Source organism: Colletotrichum spaethianum (assembly GCF_022836535.1).
Source record: "Colletotrichum spaethianum MAFF 239500 DNA, contig10, whole genome shotgun sequence".
NCBI lineage: Eukaryota > Fungi > Ascomycota > Sordariomycetes > Glomerellales > Glomerellaceae > Colletotrichum > Colletotrichum spaethianum.
Window position 1 is genome coordinate 976,975 of NW_026054780.1, and position 20,897 is coordinate 997,871.

A 20,897-nucleotide genomic window follows, 5' to 3' on the forward strand; every position below is an offset into this window, starting at 1 on the left:
CTGTCTGAGGTCCTCGCCATACCCCTGTCGTTCAAGGCCCGAGGAAATCTCCACACACACACACACACACACGAGCGCCAGCGACCACACTACCGATGGCCCCGCTTCACGGAGGGCGGCCCGCGCCGGGTCCCCGATCATGGTTCTTGACGATGCCCAGACTCTTTAACAATCAGACCGGGTCAAGCTGGATCACCAACGCCATTTTATATTTGAAGCAGATGGCCGGGTCAGTTGTTTTTGCAAGGGGTGTAGTGCTTGGTTGCGAGGGTTCACGAAAATGTCTTTTTCATGGCGAGGTCAGACAGTCGGATTACAGTGCTCTCGGTCACCAGACTGGCGTCATGTTTTGAAATGTCTCCCATTCAATTTGGATTTCTACCCGTCGTAGAGTATGTCTTTAATATCTCATGCCATGAGATGCAATGCCGCGCTCAAAAAAACACACCTGTCCTTGTTTTCCAGGTAATTACAGTGAAAAGAAAATCCGAACCGTACCAGTGCCAAAGCCGCCTGTCGGGGCATGCATGAATTTTCCGTGCCTTTGAATGCTCCTCAAGCAAATCGCTAAACCCATTTCTCATCCGGCTGAAATATGCAGCAAGGGGTCGAAGAGAGGTAGAAAAAAACGAAAAACAAAAGCCACAGCATCTTTTATACGTTGTGATCGCCGTTGATCGTGGTCGTGGCCTCGCTGCTTGTCTTTTCCCCCGAGTGGCCGGCCCTCGACGCTGCCTTCTCGAGAATAACCTTCTTACGGAACTCGAAGACAGTATTGTGCTTGGACTTGATGGCGTCGCGAACGCGCTCTTCGGAGCGGCCCATCCAGATGTGGTAGGGAGCCATGCTGGCGGGGAACAGGGGCAAGTTGCGAGAAGACTCCATGAACCGGTATGGGTCGCGCTTCTCAAAGGAAGCAATGATGTCGAGTTCCGAGGCGATTTGCTCGCAGTAAGCTTCCAAAGGCAAGTCGTTGACGTCTTCGCCAAAGGGGTTCTCAATCTCGCGACCGATGAACAGGATGCCGAGAATGATATAGGCGGCAGCGACGGTGGCGGGAATGGTGATCCAGTCGAGCTTGTCAATCAGCTGGAAGGGAAGCAGCATGACGTAGACCCAAGTGATTTGGCTGATGGCGATAGTGTATGCAATGGGGAGAGGAGTGGTCAGGACACGCTCGGTACCCGTCATGATGTCGTTGAGGAGGGCTACGTTGTTGTAGGCCAGGGTCTGCTGCATGGGGACCTTGAGCTGGCCATCTTCCACCATCTTGTCGACGATGCAGGAGATGTGGTTGAGGATCTCGAGGGGCAGGTTACCGAGGGGGCGGGAGGCCTTCTTGATGGACTTGCGGGGGTTGCTGGCGGCGAAGGAGACGCCGAGGTACTCGCCAGTCTCCTTAAAGAAGTTCTTCTTCTTGAGGGCCATCTTCTCAGGCTCGGCCGCGGTTGCCTCCTGGGCAAACGTCTGCAGATGGGCGACCAGGTGCTCGAGATCCTCGTACGCGGTATAGGGCTCGAATCGAAGCTTGTGCTTGAGGGAGACGGCAAAAGCCAAGAGGAGGTTCATGGAGCCAACCTTGCGGAGGAGCGACTGCCTCGGATCGACGTCCTGGGCTTCGGCACCGTGGATCCAGAAGACGCGACCAAGACTTTGGGTCGCAAGAATAAGCTGGGCCCAGTAGCGGCGACCCTCGGCGTAACGCTCGTAGGCGGTGGAACTGCGGAACGAGAGACCCAGACCGACGACGAAACCCAGGACGGTCAACAAAACAGAGTCGACACCCATGTTGGTGCGGAACTTGTCGATACAGGTAATGGCGGCGGACCAGAGAGACATCCAGATCAAGGGGACAATCATCTTGGGCAGGATGCTGCCGTGCATCTGCATGAAGAGGGGCCATTTGGAGTGCTTGAGGATGTCGCGAGGGCCAGTGAAGTAGTCATCAATGTCGATGCTCGTGTTCTTGCGGCTGAAGGGATTCGGGGTCATAGGGCCGGTGGGCGACATGGCCTCGCGGATCTCCTCGGCGTTGAAGTTGTCCATGCGGGGCTTGATGGTGAACTCGGGGGCCTGCTTTTGCTGGTTGTCGCTGGCTGGGTTGTGGTTGTTGCCGCCCGTCGGGACGTGGTGACCGCCTTCTTCGGCCATGATGTAGGGAGTGTTGCCGGAGTCGTGGACTTGTGTATTGATTACTGGAACTTCGTGGGCCGAGTTCGTGAGCTGGGGCATAATCAGGGTGAGGGAGAGGGAGAGGGTAAATAAAAAAGGACCTCGGGTAGTGACGGTCCTTTGTGCGTGTCGACTATAGATGGATCCTGCCCATCAATCAACAACGATAGCGAGTGAGGGATAAGTCGCAGAGAACGTGAGAGGTCTCGGGCGGGAGTCTTGGATATATGAAGCGTGGTGCGCAAGTCGTGTGTGAAGGGGTAGGAGCTGGAATGGGAGGATGTCCAGCGAAGGAGGGGTGACCTGGCTTGAGGTTGGGATGTGACGGGAGTTAAGCTAAACTCGGTGATGGTGTGGAAGGTTCGTCCAGGGAGCTGCTGGTGGTGTGGTGCCGCCGGGAGTGTGGTGTGGGCGAGTGAGTGAATCAGTGAGTGAGCGCGAGTGGTTTTTACTGTAGATGGATGTTCAGGAAACAGACGATGAAGGAAGGAAGGACGAAGGACGAGAGAGATGGGACGAGATTGAATAGATAGGATGAGAAGGAGAGAAAGAAAACTCGGAGAAGTCCAAAAGTAAAAAGGAGGAGAGAGAATGTGTATCAGAGAGGCGAGGAGAAATATGTCACCGTCGCGTGTCTCCTGTTGATTTTTGCTCTCGACTTTTTTTTCGGTCCCTCATCGCCCAAGAGTGCAACTGCCACCACACACCACAATACGAGCCACCCAGACACACACCCATACCCACCCCTTCTCCTTCCCGCCCGTCCTCATCAGCATCGCTCCTGCAGGCGACAAATGCACCCCTTGCCGCCTTTCCCCTTTGGGTGAGACCTTCCCGCTGCTAGATCGTCAAACGGCCAGTGCAGAGGCGTCATCGGCCAATGGAAGGCTCGTGTTTCCTCGTCTTCCTGCCCCGGCCGGTGTCCAAAGGTTGTCAGTCCCAAGGGAAGGAGCGATGGGGCATGGATGATGGTGGGCAGGGGCAGGAGTACCTACCTGTACACTACCCAGGTACAACAAGAATAGGAGCGGCCAGCCCCGGGGAAGGAGCCACATCTCGAAGGCTAGAGGGAAAGCCAGTGAAAACCGGCGGGAGAGCAGGGGGGCGGAGCTGAAACAGGGGCCATGCGGCTCCACCCTACTTCGTGGTTGCAATTCATACTCACACTCATTCACTCGCGCCAGTTGCTTTGCTGCCTCTTCGCCGTCTTGCGCCAGCGCTGTGAACCACTGCAACACTCTCGCAGCTTCGTTCTCTGCGTGCGTTGAGATATTCGACCGCCGCCATGCCGCGTTGATTCCCAAACGGGGTCCTCGTAGCAGCAAGGAAATCGCGTGCCAAGGGGCGGTTTATGTCTGACATGGCCATCTGCCCAATGTCCGTCGCTGTCATCCATACTGCACTCACCCAGACTTGCTTGGCTTCCCCCTGAGCCCAGTTGGGCCGATGCAGAAGAAGCACGTCGACTCGAATACGGACGAATCCTGCACTGTGTGTCGGTATACTACTCTGTACATCGTACACGACCTACACAACTGAGCGCTGACCTGCATCTGGTTTCCTCCAGTGCTTCTGCTCCTCTGCCCACTCGGCTGAGCTGGGCTCGCCAGCTTTGGGCCATGCGAACCGCCGTCGACACGTGGAGGCGCCCAAGTTGATCGCTTGGTTCCCCCCTTCTGGAGCTGTGGGTTCTTGTTTCTGTCGACATCCAGCAGCATGACCAAGGGGGCCAAAGGATGCAGAAAATAGCAGCTCAGCCGCTGATTGGAAGACGCAGCTCCAGAGAGGGGCTCCAATGGGCCAAGGCCGTTGACAGCATTGCTTCAGAGATCCAGCTTTCCCTTTCCCTTCCGTGCCTGATCGAGATCGATTCGCCGGCGTCTCATTTCTTGGCCCGACCTTGCCATTGCCGGGTCACTCTGGACTCCGTCCCGTCGGCGAGTGAATGTACCTAGTGTACACGTACCGTAATGACTGGGATGCCTTTCTCGGGGAGCATCTTACACTGGTTATTCACAGCGATGCAGTGCATGCTGGCCAACTGCACAGATAACGTTCTCTTAGCGCTCACACACGCTCGACTTGTGCCCCTGAGAAACGTTACAGGCGAGCATCGTGACGCCCCAGGGCACCGCCGTCTGTGAGCCCTCCACGCCTAGAGTCCCCCAATGGCCAGGCCGGCCTACGTACAGGGCGCAGAAACACGAATCGATCATATTCTATGGGGACAGCGACGCGACGATCCTTCTGCTTTCAGGCTTCTCTCCCGCGAGCCTGGCGCGCCCTCGTCCGGGTCTTGGCGGTGAGTGAGGCGAGAGGAGGCGACATTTCACTTGGGTGAGCTCATTTCTTCTCTCATTTCGCCAGCACATTTGCAGTCATCACCACCGACATCAGACTGGGTCTTGGCGGAGTCCCCTTAATAATCGGGAGTTGGAGTGACTGGCATCCAATGTCTGAAACTGAAGCGGCGGCCACACATGCGCTGCTGCATTACCACCTGCACTCAGTCACGCATTCTCTCGCTGGCTCGCTCGTGCACTCGCTCGCTGCGCGGTCTTCGGGTGTCGTTCACTGCTCCGCGCGAGGGTTCGGATTGGGAAGTACGGGGGTCACAGAACTTCAGACAAACAACCGCTTTCCCGTCCCCAGCTCTGCCACTTCGGGCTGGGCGGATGGCTTCTGGGATACCTAATAACCTCTGCATCGGTGCGCGCCTCGTAGGGTTAGTCGCGTGCGGCTGTTAGCGTCAGACGGTCGGCAGTTTGACTACCTCGTCGAAACCTGGAGACTGGACTACCTGAAGACGACGCACCACCGGGAGACCGCTGGCACGAAGCCGGGAGGCACGTCACACAACACAGCAACATTTTCCCGACATGCGGGTTTCGTTCGGACGGCATGGCATGGATCTGCCTGCCGCTGTGTGCATCCCACATGCCGCCCGCGGGGTTGCCATCCCATGTTTCTCGTGGACCAGCCAGATTGATTCAGTTCACTCACGCACTGGCACACTCGTCACATTTCATGATGAACGAAATGTTTCTCTTTGACTTTTTCCAATGGTGGTGCCAAGAGCCCACTTCCCCTGCATTTGACCACACCAATCTCACCTTGGCACACAGCCACTCAGGTATCCGTCCTCTGGCGTCCTCTCGCGCAGGTTGGTATGTAATACCGCGTAAGTCCTCCGTACCCCGTGTTGCGTATACCTCCGTAGCCGTAATTGACCCGACCAGCAAATTCTCACAAGAGCCGGCGTACAAGGAAATTGGACCAGGTACCCCATACCGAGAGGAATGTACCGAGTTCCCTCGCTACCGGGCTGACTCGTTGTCTCGATCCCAGGAAAACACAGTTAGATTGCCCGTGTCTCCATATCCTCCCTGGCCTTTTCTCGAAGCCTGTTGATGTGTTGGGCCCTGTGGTGGCGAAGCTTCCTTGGCAAAGTGGGAACTTGGAAATGGAACGCGAACAAGACCAAAGGCCCCAGTGCCATTTTGGGACACCATAGCTTCCGTCAAGTGGGTTTTTTCCCCGGCCATTGGCTCACCACTTTTCCACCCACAGTTTCCACAGTTTGGCCCGTTCAAGCCGCTGACTGGCTTTTCCTCGGCGCTCGACAACCCAAGAAAAAGCTTGACCGCCGTCTCTTTGATGGGGACGTTGGTGGACGGTGGTCCCACTGTGCGTGGGATCGAGCGATCTTTCCACGAATGCACCCAATGCTTGGAGCCGTGGGACAGTGCGACGGCAGCCGGCTTCTCTTCCGTTGCGCGTGACCGTTTATCTGGATCCCAGGTCGTCTCTTCCGCCGCCATCACCATCATCATCGACATCGAGCCGCTTCGCTACGGTGATTTGTGTTCAATACAAGGCAAATGGACGACGTAACATGCCCGATTTCTCTGATCGTCAACGAGTGCATATCCTTGTCTTTCACGACGCTCCTAACCTGGCGACCCAGGCAAACAACGTCCATCACTAGGGCTGACATCAGGCGTGCAGTAGGCAGGCAACAGGATGCTTTCGGGGCCTAGCTCGGCCATCTAATTCTAGCCACTGCATCAAGGCCCCATCCGAGCTCTCGTGGCTGCTCGACGCTAAAGCAGCTCAAAGAAATTGAATCGTCACCAGTCCCTTGTGCAATGGCCACGGTCTGGATGCTAGACGCTCGAGCTTCAGCCTCAAATGTGGCCTTGGTTCGTTATTCTCCACCCGCGTGTCTCGATGCTATCCAGCGCAGTTCATGATACGAGAAGAGCGTCAACGGTAAGTGGGCAGTCAACTCAACCTCGTCGATGGGACCCAGGAGGACCGGACTGGGAGACACCGCCGCGATTTCTTTTCTCGGCCCAAAATAGTCCAGAGCGAAGCGAGAAATTTTCAATTGCGTATTCCGCGGCCCCACCGTCCACAGGCTCCCTCCGGCTCATTTCGTGCTGCCCTCGCCGGCGGACCCACTCGGCGGTGCCCGCACCGCCCGAGCCCCCTAAGTCCCCGGACACGACAACGCCTCGTCCGTTTTCTACAGACGCGTGTCACCAGGGCGAGCTGCGCGGTAAACCCATGGGAATTATGAGGTATCGAAGCGGATGGAGCGGACACAAGGGGCCGTCGCTTGATCAAGGGGAACGGTGCGTCCTTCGTATGCTTGATGAGATCTGGACCAGACGCTGCAAACAAGACCTGTCACTGGACTCGACGCTGCGACTGCTAGATGTCTTGGATGGGATGTTTGTCTACAAGCCCGTAATCTATGTGAAATGATATTAGCAGTATTTTCGTCCCCGCTCCTTACTGCCGCCCGACCAAGCATTCGGGTCTGGTGGTAATATGATGTTTTGAGGGTTCGACTGCTCCACAGCGAAATTTAGGGGCAATGAGAATTTGTGGCGCAGCTGATACTAAGCGTTGGCTCAAAGCATACCAACAGTAGCGAGAATGAGTGTTGAATACAATATCAAGACGTATTCTGCAGACCGGTTAAGGTGTCACGTGCACGTAGCGAGCCAACGCCCCAACATAGGGCCCCGACGACAAGTGACGATTTTGTGTCTAAGTAAGTCGACGTGTCATAGGGCTGCCTCGGTGCGAGGGCCAATATAACACGATGGCAGGGCATAGTTGCGAATTCTGTGTGATGTGGTTCTTGGGTGCGTCTTGCTGGTGATGGTCTCTGAGGCCTTCACCGCTTGTTCTGGACCTACACATGTTGGCCTTCTGCTGGACTCCTTGTCGGTCCTTCGTGTTCCATGCGGCTACTGTCGAGGCATGCAAGCTCTTGAGGATTGATCGTCGGACATTGAATGAAAACGCTCTGCGTTTCCTGCTTAGTGGTTGCCAAGGTGGCGCCGTAATGGACGATACCAGACCTAAGCATATGGAACTCCAACAGCCATTGTTCTGGTCACCTTTCAAGAGCGATGTGAGCTCGGCCGTCAACATTGTCTTCGCTACCCCAGCCAGATCGAAAAACCAACAGACAGTTGCTCAGCGTCTCCGAGCTGTATATGTCCTCCAACTGGCCAACCTTAACGGGATAGCCCCTGGCGCCCTATCAAGGTCTAAGCCGTTGAGACCATTGCCAGTATGGACGAGCAGATACACAGAGATGATCAAAAAGACGTTACTGTGGACTGCAGACATTAAGTTCCAAATCATGGCGATGCGCCTCAGGTCAGTTTTTCAAATCATACTCAGTAGGCTCGAAGACTTCGATCCATTGACGAGATGCGGTTCTCCCACCACCATTCGTTGTATTCGTGACCATGTCGTGGCTTCATGCGGTCCCCGAGTTATCCAAAACTTGCATAATTAACTAGTAGCAGACTGCGTTCCGGTTTTCGGTTCACTCAAGTTAAGAGACTCTGATCTTTACAGTCTGACTAGACTTTTTAGGCATGACCTATTTCTTATCATGAGTCGGGTTTTACTTGAGAAGCCCTTTGCTCTGTGACTTCTTCTCATACGCCTAATCGTACTAGTGGTATCGACTGTAAGAATTTTGTGACGGTGTGTCTTTTGCCTTCTTGTTCAAAGCGCAAGTTGTCTTTCTAACTCCGTGGTTCGCAAGTATCATGGTAATGCTCACATGTTACAAGTTTGGCTGCCATCAGCAACCGAGTAATCTAACGGTATGTGGGAGTCGACGTCAGATGAGGACCATGCCGTCAACAGCTTGATTCAATGAACTGGCATCACATTGGGCCTAGTCAAAAAGAATGTGAACACATAATTAACTGACAACGAGCCGCTTGTCAGATTCCAGCGATCTACGGTAACTATAGTTCTTAATTTCACACTACTGGACACCAATCTCAAGCATTATGACCATGTACGATAACGTGGCTTTATGCATTCTCAGAAAGCCCCTTGGCGCGCATATCGGAAAGACATGACAAACGATGCAAACAGATATAACAAGATACCTAGCACACGGGTCCGAGTGATCAACAGCCAGCTCTGTTTGCAAATTCCATTTTGACAAACTAGAGAGTTCCATAGTCGAATAGAATAAGACTAGTATGGTTAAAGAGTAACTCGGTGGAGACAACAGAGACATAGATTGAGGAGTTTCTACGAGTGGGGGCTAAACGATTACCCGACCGAGCCGGACGTTGTTCTCCATCGTAAACAGGCGATTTCTCATCATCACACAAGCATCTTACGTCATAGAACGTTTTACCCCTCCAAGGTGCAACAAAAGTAGATGAATAATGAAAGCAACTCTGAAAGCTTCATCTAATTAATCTCAGTTCAGACTTTTGATCCTTTCCTCATCATCTGAACAACTAATCAGAATGACTGTCAAAATCTTCCTCACAGGCGCCACCGGCTACATTGGAGGTGATGCTCTCCACCAACTATACAAGAAGCATCCCGATTTCGAGTATGCGCTCCTGGTCCGTTCAGATGACAAGGGAAAGAAAGTCGTCGAGAAGTATCCCACCGTCCGGATCGTTCTTGGGGGCCTCGACGACTCCGAGACACTAGAGCGCGAATCTTCGTGGGCCGATATTGTCATACGTGAGTGGCTGTTCTCTGTCACATTCTGCGCACGTTCTTACACGCATCTTAGACACCGCCGACTCCTCTGACCACGCCGGCGCCGCAACCGCCATTTCCAAGGGCCTCGTGCAAGGCCACTCTGCTTCCCGTCCTGGATTCTGGCTGCACACCGGCGGTACCGGAATCCTGACGTACTTCGATTCCGAAGTGAAGAAGGTATTTGGGGAGCTGGACGACAAGGTGTTCAACGACTATGAGGGCGTCGAAGAGCTCGTCAGCCTGCCAGCCGCCGCCTTTCACCGCAACGTGGACGAAATCGTCCTCAACACTGGCAGGGAGCACGCCGACTCAGTCAAGACTGCGATTGTCTGCCCGCCAACAATCTACGGCGAGGGTCGTGGCCCCATCTCCGGCCGTGGCCGGCAGGTCTATGAGCTTGCATACTTCATCCTGAAGCAGAAGTACTGCCCTCGCATCGGCAAGGGCCTTTCCCGATGGAACAACGTCCACGTCTACGACCTCAGCAAGGTTTTCGAGCTTCTCGTGGAAGCGGCCCTGGACCCGGCCCGCAAGGACGACGCCGAGCTCTGGGGGGCTCACGGCTACTTCTTCACCGAGAACGGGGAGCATATCTGGGGCGACTTGTCTCAAACCATTGGCCAGGAAGCCCACAAGCAAGGCCTCTTCAAGGACGCCGCCCCCGAGATTCGAGAGCTGTCTTTCGACGAGGCTGTCAAGTCGCCCGCGGGGTTCGAGGCGGCCAGCTGGGGGATGAACTCCCGTGGCGTGGCTGTGCGAGCTCGGAAGGTTCTCGGCTGGAAGCCGCAGGAGAAGAGCCTCGAAGAAGAGGTCCCGACTATTGTTCGCTCTGAAGCGGCGAGGGTTGAAAATTAAAAGCTGTTTTTGAGGATGTAATATTTCAATTGAAGAAGACGCTCTGACTGTGACCTTCTTGCTATAAGGCGGAACAGAAGCGCTCTCATTTCTAGTACTAGGTGCACCAGTCTGGCAGGAATTTATCCGGGATGCAAAGGGATAATGGTACAGCGGAGAGATGCGTTTGAATGGGGTTTGGAAATGGAGGAAGTAGTTGCCAGATCTAAACTTTGCATAGACCTCAAGTGGCATGGCTGAACTTGTCATGAGTGTGTGGGAAACAGTGCTGGAAAGTTTTTCAATAAGTCGAAATTGACCATATCGGGTGCTTGTCCGTTTCTCAATAATTAGATGCAATAATTTACAACTGAGAAGTAGCGGATGGGAGTCAAACGTCTTGGCTTGCTTTGGGGCTGTACGTTGAGGTTCCAAAGAGTTAAGTCTCTTCTATGTTACCATACGATAAAACCAGAATAGTTCATGTTTGCAACTTATGATTCTACAATTCTCCTATTTGACCACTCTACTTCCAACCGGGCCTACAGTTCCCTTGTGCCTGTAAGCTGGGTTGTCTTGGGGTCAGGTCCGCTGCCCGCGGTCTCGGTGTTGGCCAGCTTGGGGTTCTCCTCGTCTGATGATTCATGCACGTTGATGGCGGGCTCATAGCCATACTCAGCCATCTCAGGATGCCGTCTATGCCACCACAGCATGCCAAACTGAACCAGGATCGTGGCCACGGTAAAAGACGTCGTGAGAGGAAAGCCAATGGGGTATCGGGGAGCATCGGCAACACGGAACGCTCCCAGGGGAATCGTGGCGTGGCCGACATAGACGGTGGTTACGGTCATGGCAACAATGATAGAACGGGCTTCGGGCTCCTTTCGGAGGATCTCGGCCATCCATGCCATAAGCGAGGGGCTGCCGGCATTGGTCGCGTATGTGAGAAAGTAAAAGGCAAGGATTACCTTGTGGTCGGAAGGCCAGCCACACAGGACAGCCAAGCAGATGCCGTGGGCTGCGGCAGAAAAGATGCTTATCTGCCAACGCCATTGCTTCCAGTCGGAGAGCCAGTTGAGACCCACGTTAGTCACAATCTGCAGGGCGTAACCGCCCAACGGCAAAATGTTGACGTGGTAGGTATCGTAAACCCGGTTGCCCGCCGAGTCCTTGATGCTCTCAAGGTAGAGCACAAAGTACGAGTTGGCACGATGGGCCCAGGCGCTGAAGGCAAAGGAGAAGAGGAAGAAGTAGGTGACGGGGTGGACAATGAGCTTGCGGAGCTTCTTTCGGAGGACAGATGCTGAAATGCGCTTGGAGGTGTTGACGCCGGAGTTGCCCATGCGCTCGCGAGCCAGGCGCTTCTCGTTCTCGGTAAGGTAAATGGCACGGGTGTTGGACGGGGAGTCGGGAACGGTAACGAATGCTATCAAGCCCTGGCCGACCGTAACGGTACCAGCAATGATGAAGAGCCACTGCCAGCCGGCGTAACCGTGAACACCGTTCATGTCGCGGAAGAGGGCAGCTTGCAACGCACCCAGGAACATGGCACCAGCAACATCGCAGACGGTGAAGCAGGCGACTCGGACGGCGAGCTCAGCGGGCGTATACCAATTGAAGATGAGGGCGACGACGCTAGGCCAGAAGGCGGAGGAGAAGAGACCGAGGAAAAACCGCAGCCCGAAGATGGTTTGTGCATTCGGTGCTTTGTAAGTGCTGCGGGGGTTCGTCAGTTGTCTTCCTTCAGTGCGAATGTCGAGGAAGTTGAATTACTTACAAGAGAACTAACAAACCCCAACTCATCTCACAGAGAGGGAGGAATATCGATGGCCGAAATCGTGTTTGGATCAATTGACCAGGAACCAAACCAAGGGCATATCCAATCGAAAAGAATGTGTTGAACTCTACCAATTCGTTGCCGTAGAGGTTGAGTGATTCTCTCATTCCTGAGACGTAGGCTTGCGTTGTGGCAGACTGGTCCATTTCTTTCATGATGCCTGCCAGGAACATCCACGCTAGCAGCATGACATCCAGCTTGAACACAAGAACATTGCGAGGATCGCGAAAGTACGGAATGATCTTGGCGACGTGCTTGAATATACCTTCTTCGGGAGGTCCGTAGTTGATGGGCTCTTCTCTAACTATTACCGCTTGTGGCGTCGAAGACGACACCGACGCGGCCTCACCCATTGTTTCTCGTTGTTGTCAAAGAAAAATTTCAAAGGCTGGTCGCGGAGATCAACGGGCGGGGGGTGATCTGGTTAGCAAGAAAGGAACCCCAGTCGACATGCCCTCATCAGAAAATAAGGTATAAACTAGCCATGGCCGGCTAAGTTTATATAAACGACCAGCCATGCCGCATTAGCTAAAGGCGACCATTGAGACGACTCAGGTCGTCGGGAAAAGTTGGACGAATCCTTTCCGCATGAAGTGATTTTTCGATGTCGCGATTTTCAAATATTTGCACCACCATTAGTATCCCGCGCACGATCCGATAATCCAAGGACGCCAAAGTCTGGGCAGAACCCACCAAGCGTCACCCGTAAGCCAGGTTTTCGCCGCTTAACAGCTCCAGCTTCCAATCATGAACAGCGGCAGAGAGCGCGGTGGTGCACTCAGGTTAACGACCGTGTGGCGGGGGAAGGCATCCGTGGAGAGATTACGGTGGTGCATCGGGTCCTTGTCCAGATAAACCCCTGTTGCCGGCGATTGCGTGACCAAAAGTCCAGACTACGACATCTCCAAGCTGTTCGTGCCGACCCCGCATCAGGCAATTCCTGTCGGGCTGTCGGCGACGATGCGAAGAGATGGTCTCAAAGCAGGCGATGGACCCTGTAGATCCTCGTTGCTGAGTTGTCGGCGTCTAGCCGCCCTGCAACGGCTGGATGAGATGGTCGTGTGATAACTTGCGCCAGGCGTGATGGGTACAAAACCAGGTAGTATCCGCATCATCGATAAGCAAAAAGCTCTTTGCTGGATCTGTTTTTTTTTGTTGCTAAGTGGATAACTACTTCGTTTGCCAAGAGCCCATACGTCAGCAAAGTTGCAACGACGCTCACTGGGCGTACTGGGCTGACTAGACTAGGCAGCTCTCTCAGATAGTAACCAACAAAATCAGGATGTCATTGATTTAGGCCTCCAAGCAAACAAGTCTTCATGCTCGCTTCTTCACTGCTCTTCTCGAAACATAAGCATAAGCATTCGTGGCTAATCTCCACTTTACTAATACTGATAAATGGGCTTCGGAACCGAATAAGGCATTAATTCAACTAATCGAGGCCAATTATCAATAGTATAACCTAGCCAGATGACAGCACTACTTTCGAAGCCACTGGTATAATGAGCAATGGAGGAGCCTTCTGCTGTTGGGCCCGAGTAGGTAGTCGTTGGGGAGTATTCCAGATAGTAGCTTCTGACACTGAGTCTCTTGGTAAGTAATCATGGCTTTCACGGCTCAAAATTGTTTACCATTGTCTTAAGCAACGAATGATCTGAACAGCTTTAATAGAAGCCAGTTCCTAGAAGAAAGAGCAACCTAATCTCTCGGAGTATCCGAAGTCACATGCACTGGGCCAATTCAATCTCCAGAAACATCATGTCTGACGCAAAGCCTCAACATCTTCGACACCCAGAACACCTATTCCTCGGTACCTTGATAGATCGGCAATTCCAGGACTCGGATTTCCCGATTAATTTGGAAGGGAGTTGTCAGACTGTGTCCCAGAGTGGTACGAGTTGTTGCTCATAATTGCTTTTGCAGACAACGCTAGTCTGAGCACCACGCGAGCGACAAGTGCCAGTGAATCAGGGCTGAGACATCTGATAATAATTTCGAGACATGCGGACTCTGAGAACGAGCTGCGACCACCATCTCTTGAGCCACAGAACAAAATCTGCTCCCCAAGCTTATTCGGGCTCAGTTATAGATGAACATCGTAATGGGGGAAATGTTCAGCATTTCAAGACCTGCTTGTTGAAAGTCCTGAAGAAATTGCTTTGGATCGAGAATGAAGTATATCGATCGACTCATCTGTAAAGCAGGATAACCATTACTTGCTTTTCTCTTGGCTGTAGGTGGCTTACTGGCTGGAGCCTTTCTGTCACCTCGCTAACCCGTCTAAGGATAGTGCTCCTTGTTTGTATGCCTTTTACTCGAGCTATTGCAACTGAAATTGGCACGACTGATTGGCCACTAGCCAGTGTGCCAGAGCCTTGTCTTATGTCCTTCCCACGCTTCTTGTCAGACACGAACGTCTCCGTCTTAGCCGAGACATACCCAACAAGACGCATTGGCGCTGAGTTCGTGCAAGGAGACAGCTGGAAGCTACGCTTCTTGAAATATGCGGCACGCCTACACGTGGCACCACGTGCGACCTGTGTGCAACCCATGTGCAATTCTTTCCATCCTCCAGCATTTCCTCTTTTTCTGCACATGAAACTACAAAGCCTGGAAGATCTTTCTGAGGAGAGCACCAGCGTTTGTTGTCAACCTTCAAGATTTCGCTGAATCATTCCCTGGACTTCAAGGGTCGGCTTGACACTCAAATGGCACCTGCAGAGTGGTCAGATCAGCAGATTGTAAACTATTCAGCTCTTGAGGACGGAAAAGAACGAGAACTATCGGCACCGGAGTTGAGATCGAACCGCGAAGTCAACAGATCCTCCGGCACATACCTCACGATTCCAATTTCAACTGAGCCGATGACTGCACAGCACCAAATATCATGGATACGGAGATACTGGATATTCGTCTTGGCCATGGCGATTCTCATCGTTGGCGGTATCATAGCTGGAGTCGTAGGGGGGATCAGTGCCTCGCAGCAAGCGAACGAGCGAGGTACTAGCTGAAAGCGCTATTGAGAAGCCTAGAAGACTCCCTGGATGAACTACAGACTGGATCTGAAGTGAGTTCCAACCTCGCCCCCTGAGCTTCTTTTATGGGCTTCTTCTCTTGCAGTCTGTGCCTCAGTATGAACTAATAACCTCAGTGAGGAAGTGTTAGTGCTGCGATGTCCTCACCTATCCTTCGGCGTCTCGAGCCTCAAATACTATATGACGTCGATCCGATAGCCACGTCAGCGACGCTTCTATTGCAACGGCCAAACAATCCACTTGTCTCGTGCAACATAAACCGAGATATGATATCACCCGATAATCTGTGAGAATGGGAAGCTATTTGCAGTATAGCATGGTTGACCGGACGTCAGATGACTCCCTAGTCAGAAGAAAAGATCGAAGCTCAATCACTACACGATTCAGAAAACCGTAGTGATCATGCTTTGTGGTTAGAGCACGACTGTGATGCATTGTCGTAACGGCTGAAGATGTTCAATTTTGAGGATACGGAGCCGGCGACGACTCTACGTCGCGACGTGACAGCAGTAAATCTTTGAATATAGCAGAAATTTACACAAGAGTCAGAAAAAAAGAAATGCAAAAAAAAAAAACCCACATTATCACCGCCTTACACTTCCACTTCTGCCAGAGACGTCGTTGCACAGACCTCAGTACTTAGCACTGCGCCGACGCAGGTTCATTGACCGACATAATTATGCCCAAAGTAGTAACGATGAAAACCTTATGATAGCCTAGAGATTGGGACCACCAATCGATAAAACAGCCGCTCTGAGATGGTAAAATGTATGGTAGCCTCTTAGTCAGCGGTATGGGAAAGGAGTGATATCTGGACAGGGGGCCAAGCTAGTGCTATGTGGGGGGTTTCAGGCCGAATTGAATATGCTCGAACGGTCAGCAGACCACGAGACATCATGGAATAATTCCTGATCTGCTGCTTGGACGAAAGGGAAAAGAATGCTTCCATGATTGATTTTGCGAGAAGCGTTGCCATCTTTGACTTTTGAGCGGCCTCGGAAAGAGGCATTGTCCGCTCAGGGGTCCCATAACATGAGTAGATGCAGAGGCGGCTGCCCTCGATGCGGGGATTTTTGAGCAATAGTGATGAATTGCTCCCGGGCTAGCCACGAGAGCTTAATGGTTGAACTTTATCATCACTGGCCAAGGGTGCACGCCGTATCTCGGTAGTTGCGTTCTTCCACAGGCCCGAGTTGTGAGGTTTTTTATTGGCAAGCTACTGAAATAACCGTTCAACGACACAATCCGGTGTAAGTCCAGGCAACAGAGATAATTCTACCTGGGGGGCTTAACACCATAAGTCAACAAGAAGTGGAAAGAGCTGCTTCTAAAGAACTAGTTTCCTTCGACAATGGCTCCCACCTACACCGACGAGAATTCCAAGGCCGCCACCTTGTCCAAGACCTCATCCAACTATGGGTTGACCACAACATGGTCAGAGGCATCCGACCCCGCCTGATCTAATCTACCATGTCGTCTCGAGGGGGAGATAGGAGACCTCGTAGTATTGGGCGAAATTCCCAGCGTAGTTGACGGAACTTTTTACAGAGTTATGACGGATCCCTTCGTGCCGCCACACCCAGGAAACGTGCCCCTCGATGGGGACGGCAATATCTCAGCATTCCGTATCAAGGACGGGAGAGTCGACATGAAAATGCGATACGTGGAGACAGAGCGTTACAAACTGGAACGAAAGGCCAACAAGCCCTCTTTGGGCTCTATCGTAATCCATTTACGCATCACCCGTGTGTACGCGCTGCGGTGGATTCGACAGCAAACACTAAGGTTGTTCTCTGGGCCGACCAATTTCTTGCTCTAAAGAAAGGAGGGCTCCCTTACTCTTTGGACCCTCGCACATTGAATACCATCAAACACGACCCATTCGGGCAGATTAAGGCCAAGACATTTACGTCTCATCCCAAAATCGACCCGCATGCCAACGAATTAGTGGTATTTGGGTATGAGGCAAACGGGCTTGCATCACTGGACATCGTCATCTACTCACTTGACGGCCAGGGCGTTAAGCATGACGAATAGTGGATTCAATCGCCGTGGTGTATACCGATATACGACTGTGCAATTACACCAAACTGGATTATCTTGGTTCTTCGGCCCTTTGAGGCTAATGTTGAGAGAATGAAGAAGGGCGGACATCATTGGGCTTGGGACTACGAGCTTCCTGCGACCTTCATCGTCGTTCCGCGGCGAAGCACAACTAGGCTGCCTTCAGGTTGGCATACAGACGAGAATCGAATCTATTCTTAGAAGAACTGCATGCTCATCCATACAGGCGGTGCATGGGAGAGCGAGGATGGTGCAACACTCTTCATGGAGACGACACCTGTTCACGACAACGGATTCCCATTCTTCCCAACGAATGACGGAAAGTACCCAGCCCGAGATTCGAATGCTGACTATGTTCGCTGGACCTTCGACCTGACCCGCCCAACACTTAGCAAAGTCCATAATCCAGAGATGATACTGGATATTACCGCAGAATTCCCACGAATTGACGAGCGATTCCTTTCGAAGCCATACAACTTCGTATGGGCCAGCGTTTATATCCACAAGCAGCAGAATGACAATGGTCATACCATTGTGAACGGTCTCAATGGTCTTGCGATGTACGGCGCAGCAACTAAGGAAACGAGATATTTTTATGCCGGGGCAGAGTCTTTCTGCCAGGAACCAATCTTCATTTCAAGAAGCGATGATGCGCCGGAAGGAGATGAGTGGGTGATGGCCATGGCAGAGCGAAGAGCGGCAAACAGAAACGAGATCGTCGCGCTGGACACTAAACAATTTGAAAAGCCGATTGCTGTCATCCAACTGCCTTTTCAAGTTAAGGCACAGGTTCATGGGAACTGGGTTGATCAGAGGAGGTTGAGGGCTTGGAGGAAATTAGTTAAGGACACGGAAGTTGAGCCTATCAGTGGTCAAAGAGCCTTGGAGCCGCTTTAAGTGCGAAGATACTGTATTGACGGCAATACTGGTGTTGCCAAGAGCTCCGGCCTGAGTAAATTTATCACTGATCTTATATAGCTTTGAGCATTGCACCTAATTGCAGCGCCTGTTGATGTTGTCACTGCACGGTTCCTCCGCTGTCGGTTAGGTGTGGATATTTGGATTGTTGCGATACTGGGGCTGGAGCACGTCATTGGAACTTGCCAACGACAGCATCATCTTCCACCCAGCGAGTCATTTTGACTAACAGAAAGCGGAAACTCGCAGATTATGTAAGGAACTACGCATTTAAAATTCAAATTAAAAAAAAGGAACGACTTCTATTCACATGAAGCTAGATTGGGTTTAAAGCCGGTCAACTGAGCGCCTCCAACATGCATCTTAAATCATCAACACTGGCGCTTGCGGCTCTGCTTTTTTCTGGCAACTCTGCGGCTGCAGATGATGCCCAGAGTCCCCTCGTCGGCTCTGGGCAGGATTATGTGTCGTCATCTTCCCGACCGAATATCGTCTTCATCTTGACTGACGATCAAGATCTTCACATGAAGTCTTTGGAGCACATTCCTCTCATCAAGAAACAACTGATTGAGCAAGGAACTCTTTACAAAAAACATTACTGTACGACGGCAGTGTGCTGTCCGTCTCGCGCAAGTTTGTGGACGGGCAAATTGGCTCACAATACAAATGTTACAGATCTTAACCCACCCTATGGTAAGTGTCAATCTCAGCCAGCTACGGATGCTATAGGTCCAACAAGTGCAGCTAACTATATGTTGTAGGCGGATTTCCTATCTTTGTCAAGAATGGTCACAATGAAAACTACCTGCCTATCTGGCTGCAGGATGCTGGGTACAACACGTTCTACACGGGCAAGATGTTCAATGCCCACACCATCTGGAATTACAACGACCCTCATCTGAAGGGCTGGAATTCTTCTGTAAGCAAAACAAGTCACGTGTGTCTAGCATGTTCTCAGTGTTCTTTTCTTACTTATTCCAGGATTTTCTTCTTGATCCCAACACGTACGACTACTACAATGCCACGTTCCAGCGCAATCGTGAGGAACCAGTAAACTACTTGGGCGAGTACTCTACGGACTTAGTCGCAAATAAGGCGTACGGTTTTCTGGACGACGCGGTCGAGGCGGGTAAGCCTTTCTTTCTGGGCATCGCACCTATTGCTCCCCACAGCAACGTCAACTCCAGCATCCTTTTCCCCGTCAAGGGTCCCGATGAAGATGTCCCCGTATCCGACGATAAGTTCAGAGTCAACTTCCCGCTAGCAGCGAAGAGGCATGAGCACTTGTTCAAAGATGCAAAGGTTCCGAGGACGGAGAACTTTAACCCCGATAAACCATCAGGCGCCGACTGGATTCGCCGCCAGCCTAAGCTGACGGATGAAAATGTGGAGTACAACGACAAGCACTACCAGGGCCGTCTGCGTGCGTTACAAGCCGTTGACGAATTGGTCGACCGACTAGTTGACAAATTGGAGAAACATGGGATCCTAGACAACACTTACATCTTCTACACGACCGACAATGGCTACCACATTAGCCAACACCGACTGCAGCCCGGTAAAGAATGTGGATACGAGGAGGACATCAACATCCCTCTCATCGTCCGCGGCCCGGGTGTTCCAAAAGGTGGCATTACCGAAGCCGTTACGGCCCACGTCGATCTCGTTCCTACCATCCTGTCACTTGTGGGTGCCCCAATGAGAGCTGATTTAGACGGTGCTCCGATTCCTCTCTCCGAGAAGGAGCTCAACGAGTCCCCACTTACCCGCGAACATGTCAATGTGGAGTACTGGGGCTGGGCCATCACTGAGAGCAAGTTTGGATTCAACGGAGATGACACGAAGCGCATTTTCAACAACACTTACAAGGCCTTGCGCGTAGTTGGCGAAGGCTATAACCTTTACTACTCAGTGTGGTGCACGAACGAGCATGAGCTTTACGACATGACTGTAAGTCTAGCTGCGTACGTTAACGACATTAGATTCTAATTTGTCATCTATTCAGACCGATCCTGGCCAGCTGCACAATCTCTTGCACGCTGATGAAGCTGCCCTGGCTGCGAATACAACCATCCTCGGCTACCCTCTGAAGAAGGTTCTCCCCCGCCTAGACTCGCTCCTGTTCGTACTCAAGTCCTGTAAGGGTACTACATGCTCTCGGCCGTGGCACGCTTTGCACCCTTCCGGAAATGTTGGCAGTCTGCACGACGCTCTTGTGCCTCGCTTTGATGATTTCTACAATCTGCAGACGCGTGTGAAATTCGATCACTGCGAGCTTGGACATATTGTTGAGGCTGAAGGACCGCAATTCGAGCACGACGGAGCGGTGTACTGGAAGGGTTCTAAGTGGAGCGACTGGACGTAATGATGATATGTTCATCGTCATAGCTGATGGGCGACACTTAGTAACGCACATGAGAATGCAGTTTTTCACTATGGAATCGCAAGCTTTCATGCATCCTGGCCTCAACCTATCAACTTGAGATCTAGACATCAGATGATGCCCAAGGGGAGCATGAAAGGTCTAGAGAGTGCTTCCATCTTCCTACCCCGCCAAGGCCTAGACATACCCCTCTCCCCACATGTCTCACTCGGAACTATGGGTCAAGATTTCCTCCCTTCGGAACAAGGAATTCAGATTCCTTGGAAACCGGGAGCAATTTTAGCCTTTTGCATGTTCGACGAATTGATGTGATCCACTAACGTGTCCTCAACACATCATCATTCAAGGGGTGAGGCCTATTCTTTGAAAGAAAGAAGCAAACCCCAACTCATCTCACTTCTACACCATCTCTCTTTCATGCACGCTTCTTTGAGGCAAACTCCACAGAAACCAGTCGCTGAATTTGCACCGAATCCTGCTGGATTATTCACAATGGCATCCTACCAAGGACACTGCAATTGCGGCTTAATTAAAGTTACTCTCAGTAAGAAGCCGGAGAAAGTTGTCGTTTGCCATTGGTACGAGCGTATTCCAACAAGTTGAA

The 20,897-nt window shown here is 52.1% G+C and overlaps 4 protein-coding genes across 4 annotated transcripts; 2 read left to right on the forward strand and 2 right to left on the reverse strand.

The window, feature by feature from the left end:
- Positions 1-654: 654 nt before the first annotated feature.
- ColSpa_04817 (UPF0214 protein) lies at positions 655-2,232 on the reverse strand (the record flags this gene model as incomplete). The annotated part of the gene is made up of 1 exon (XM_049271029.1): positions 655-2,232. The coding sequence occupies one exon, from the start codon at positions 2,230-2,232 to the stop codon at positions 655-657; it is 1,578 nt and encodes a 525-aa protein (XP_049126986.1).
- Positions 2,233-8,975: 6,743 nt separating this feature from the next.
- On the forward strand, positions 8,976-10,077 carry ColSpa_04818 (uncharacterized protein; the record flags this gene model as incomplete). Its single annotated transcript, XM_049271030.1, has 2 exons — positions 8,976-9,201; positions 9,254-10,077. The coding sequence occupies 2 exons, from the start codon at positions 8,976-8,978 to the stop codon at positions 10,075-10,077; spliced, it is 1,050 nt and encodes a 349-aa protein (XP_049126987.1).
- A 521-nt stretch (positions 10,078-10,598) lies between these two features.
- On the reverse strand, positions 10,599-12,246 carry ColSpa_04819 (vitamin H transporter 1; the record flags this gene model as incomplete). Its single annotated transcript, XM_049271031.1, has 2 exons — positions 10,599-11,761; positions 11,913-12,246. The coding sequence occupies 2 exons, from the start codon at positions 12,244-12,246 to the stop codon at positions 10,599-10,601; spliced, it is 1,497 nt and encodes a 498-aa protein (XP_049126988.1).
- A 6,020-nt stretch (positions 12,247-18,266) lies between these two features.
- On the forward strand, positions 18,267-20,275 carry ColSpa_04820 (arylsulfatase; the record flags this gene model as incomplete). Its single annotated transcript, XM_049271032.1, has 4 exons — positions 18,267-18,603; positions 18,672-18,829; positions 18,892-19,860; positions 19,916-20,275. The coding sequence occupies 4 exons, from the start codon at positions 18,267-18,269 to the stop codon at positions 20,273-20,275; spliced, it is 1,824 nt and encodes a 607-aa protein (XP_049126989.1).
- Positions 20,276-20,897: the final 622 nt, after the last annotated feature.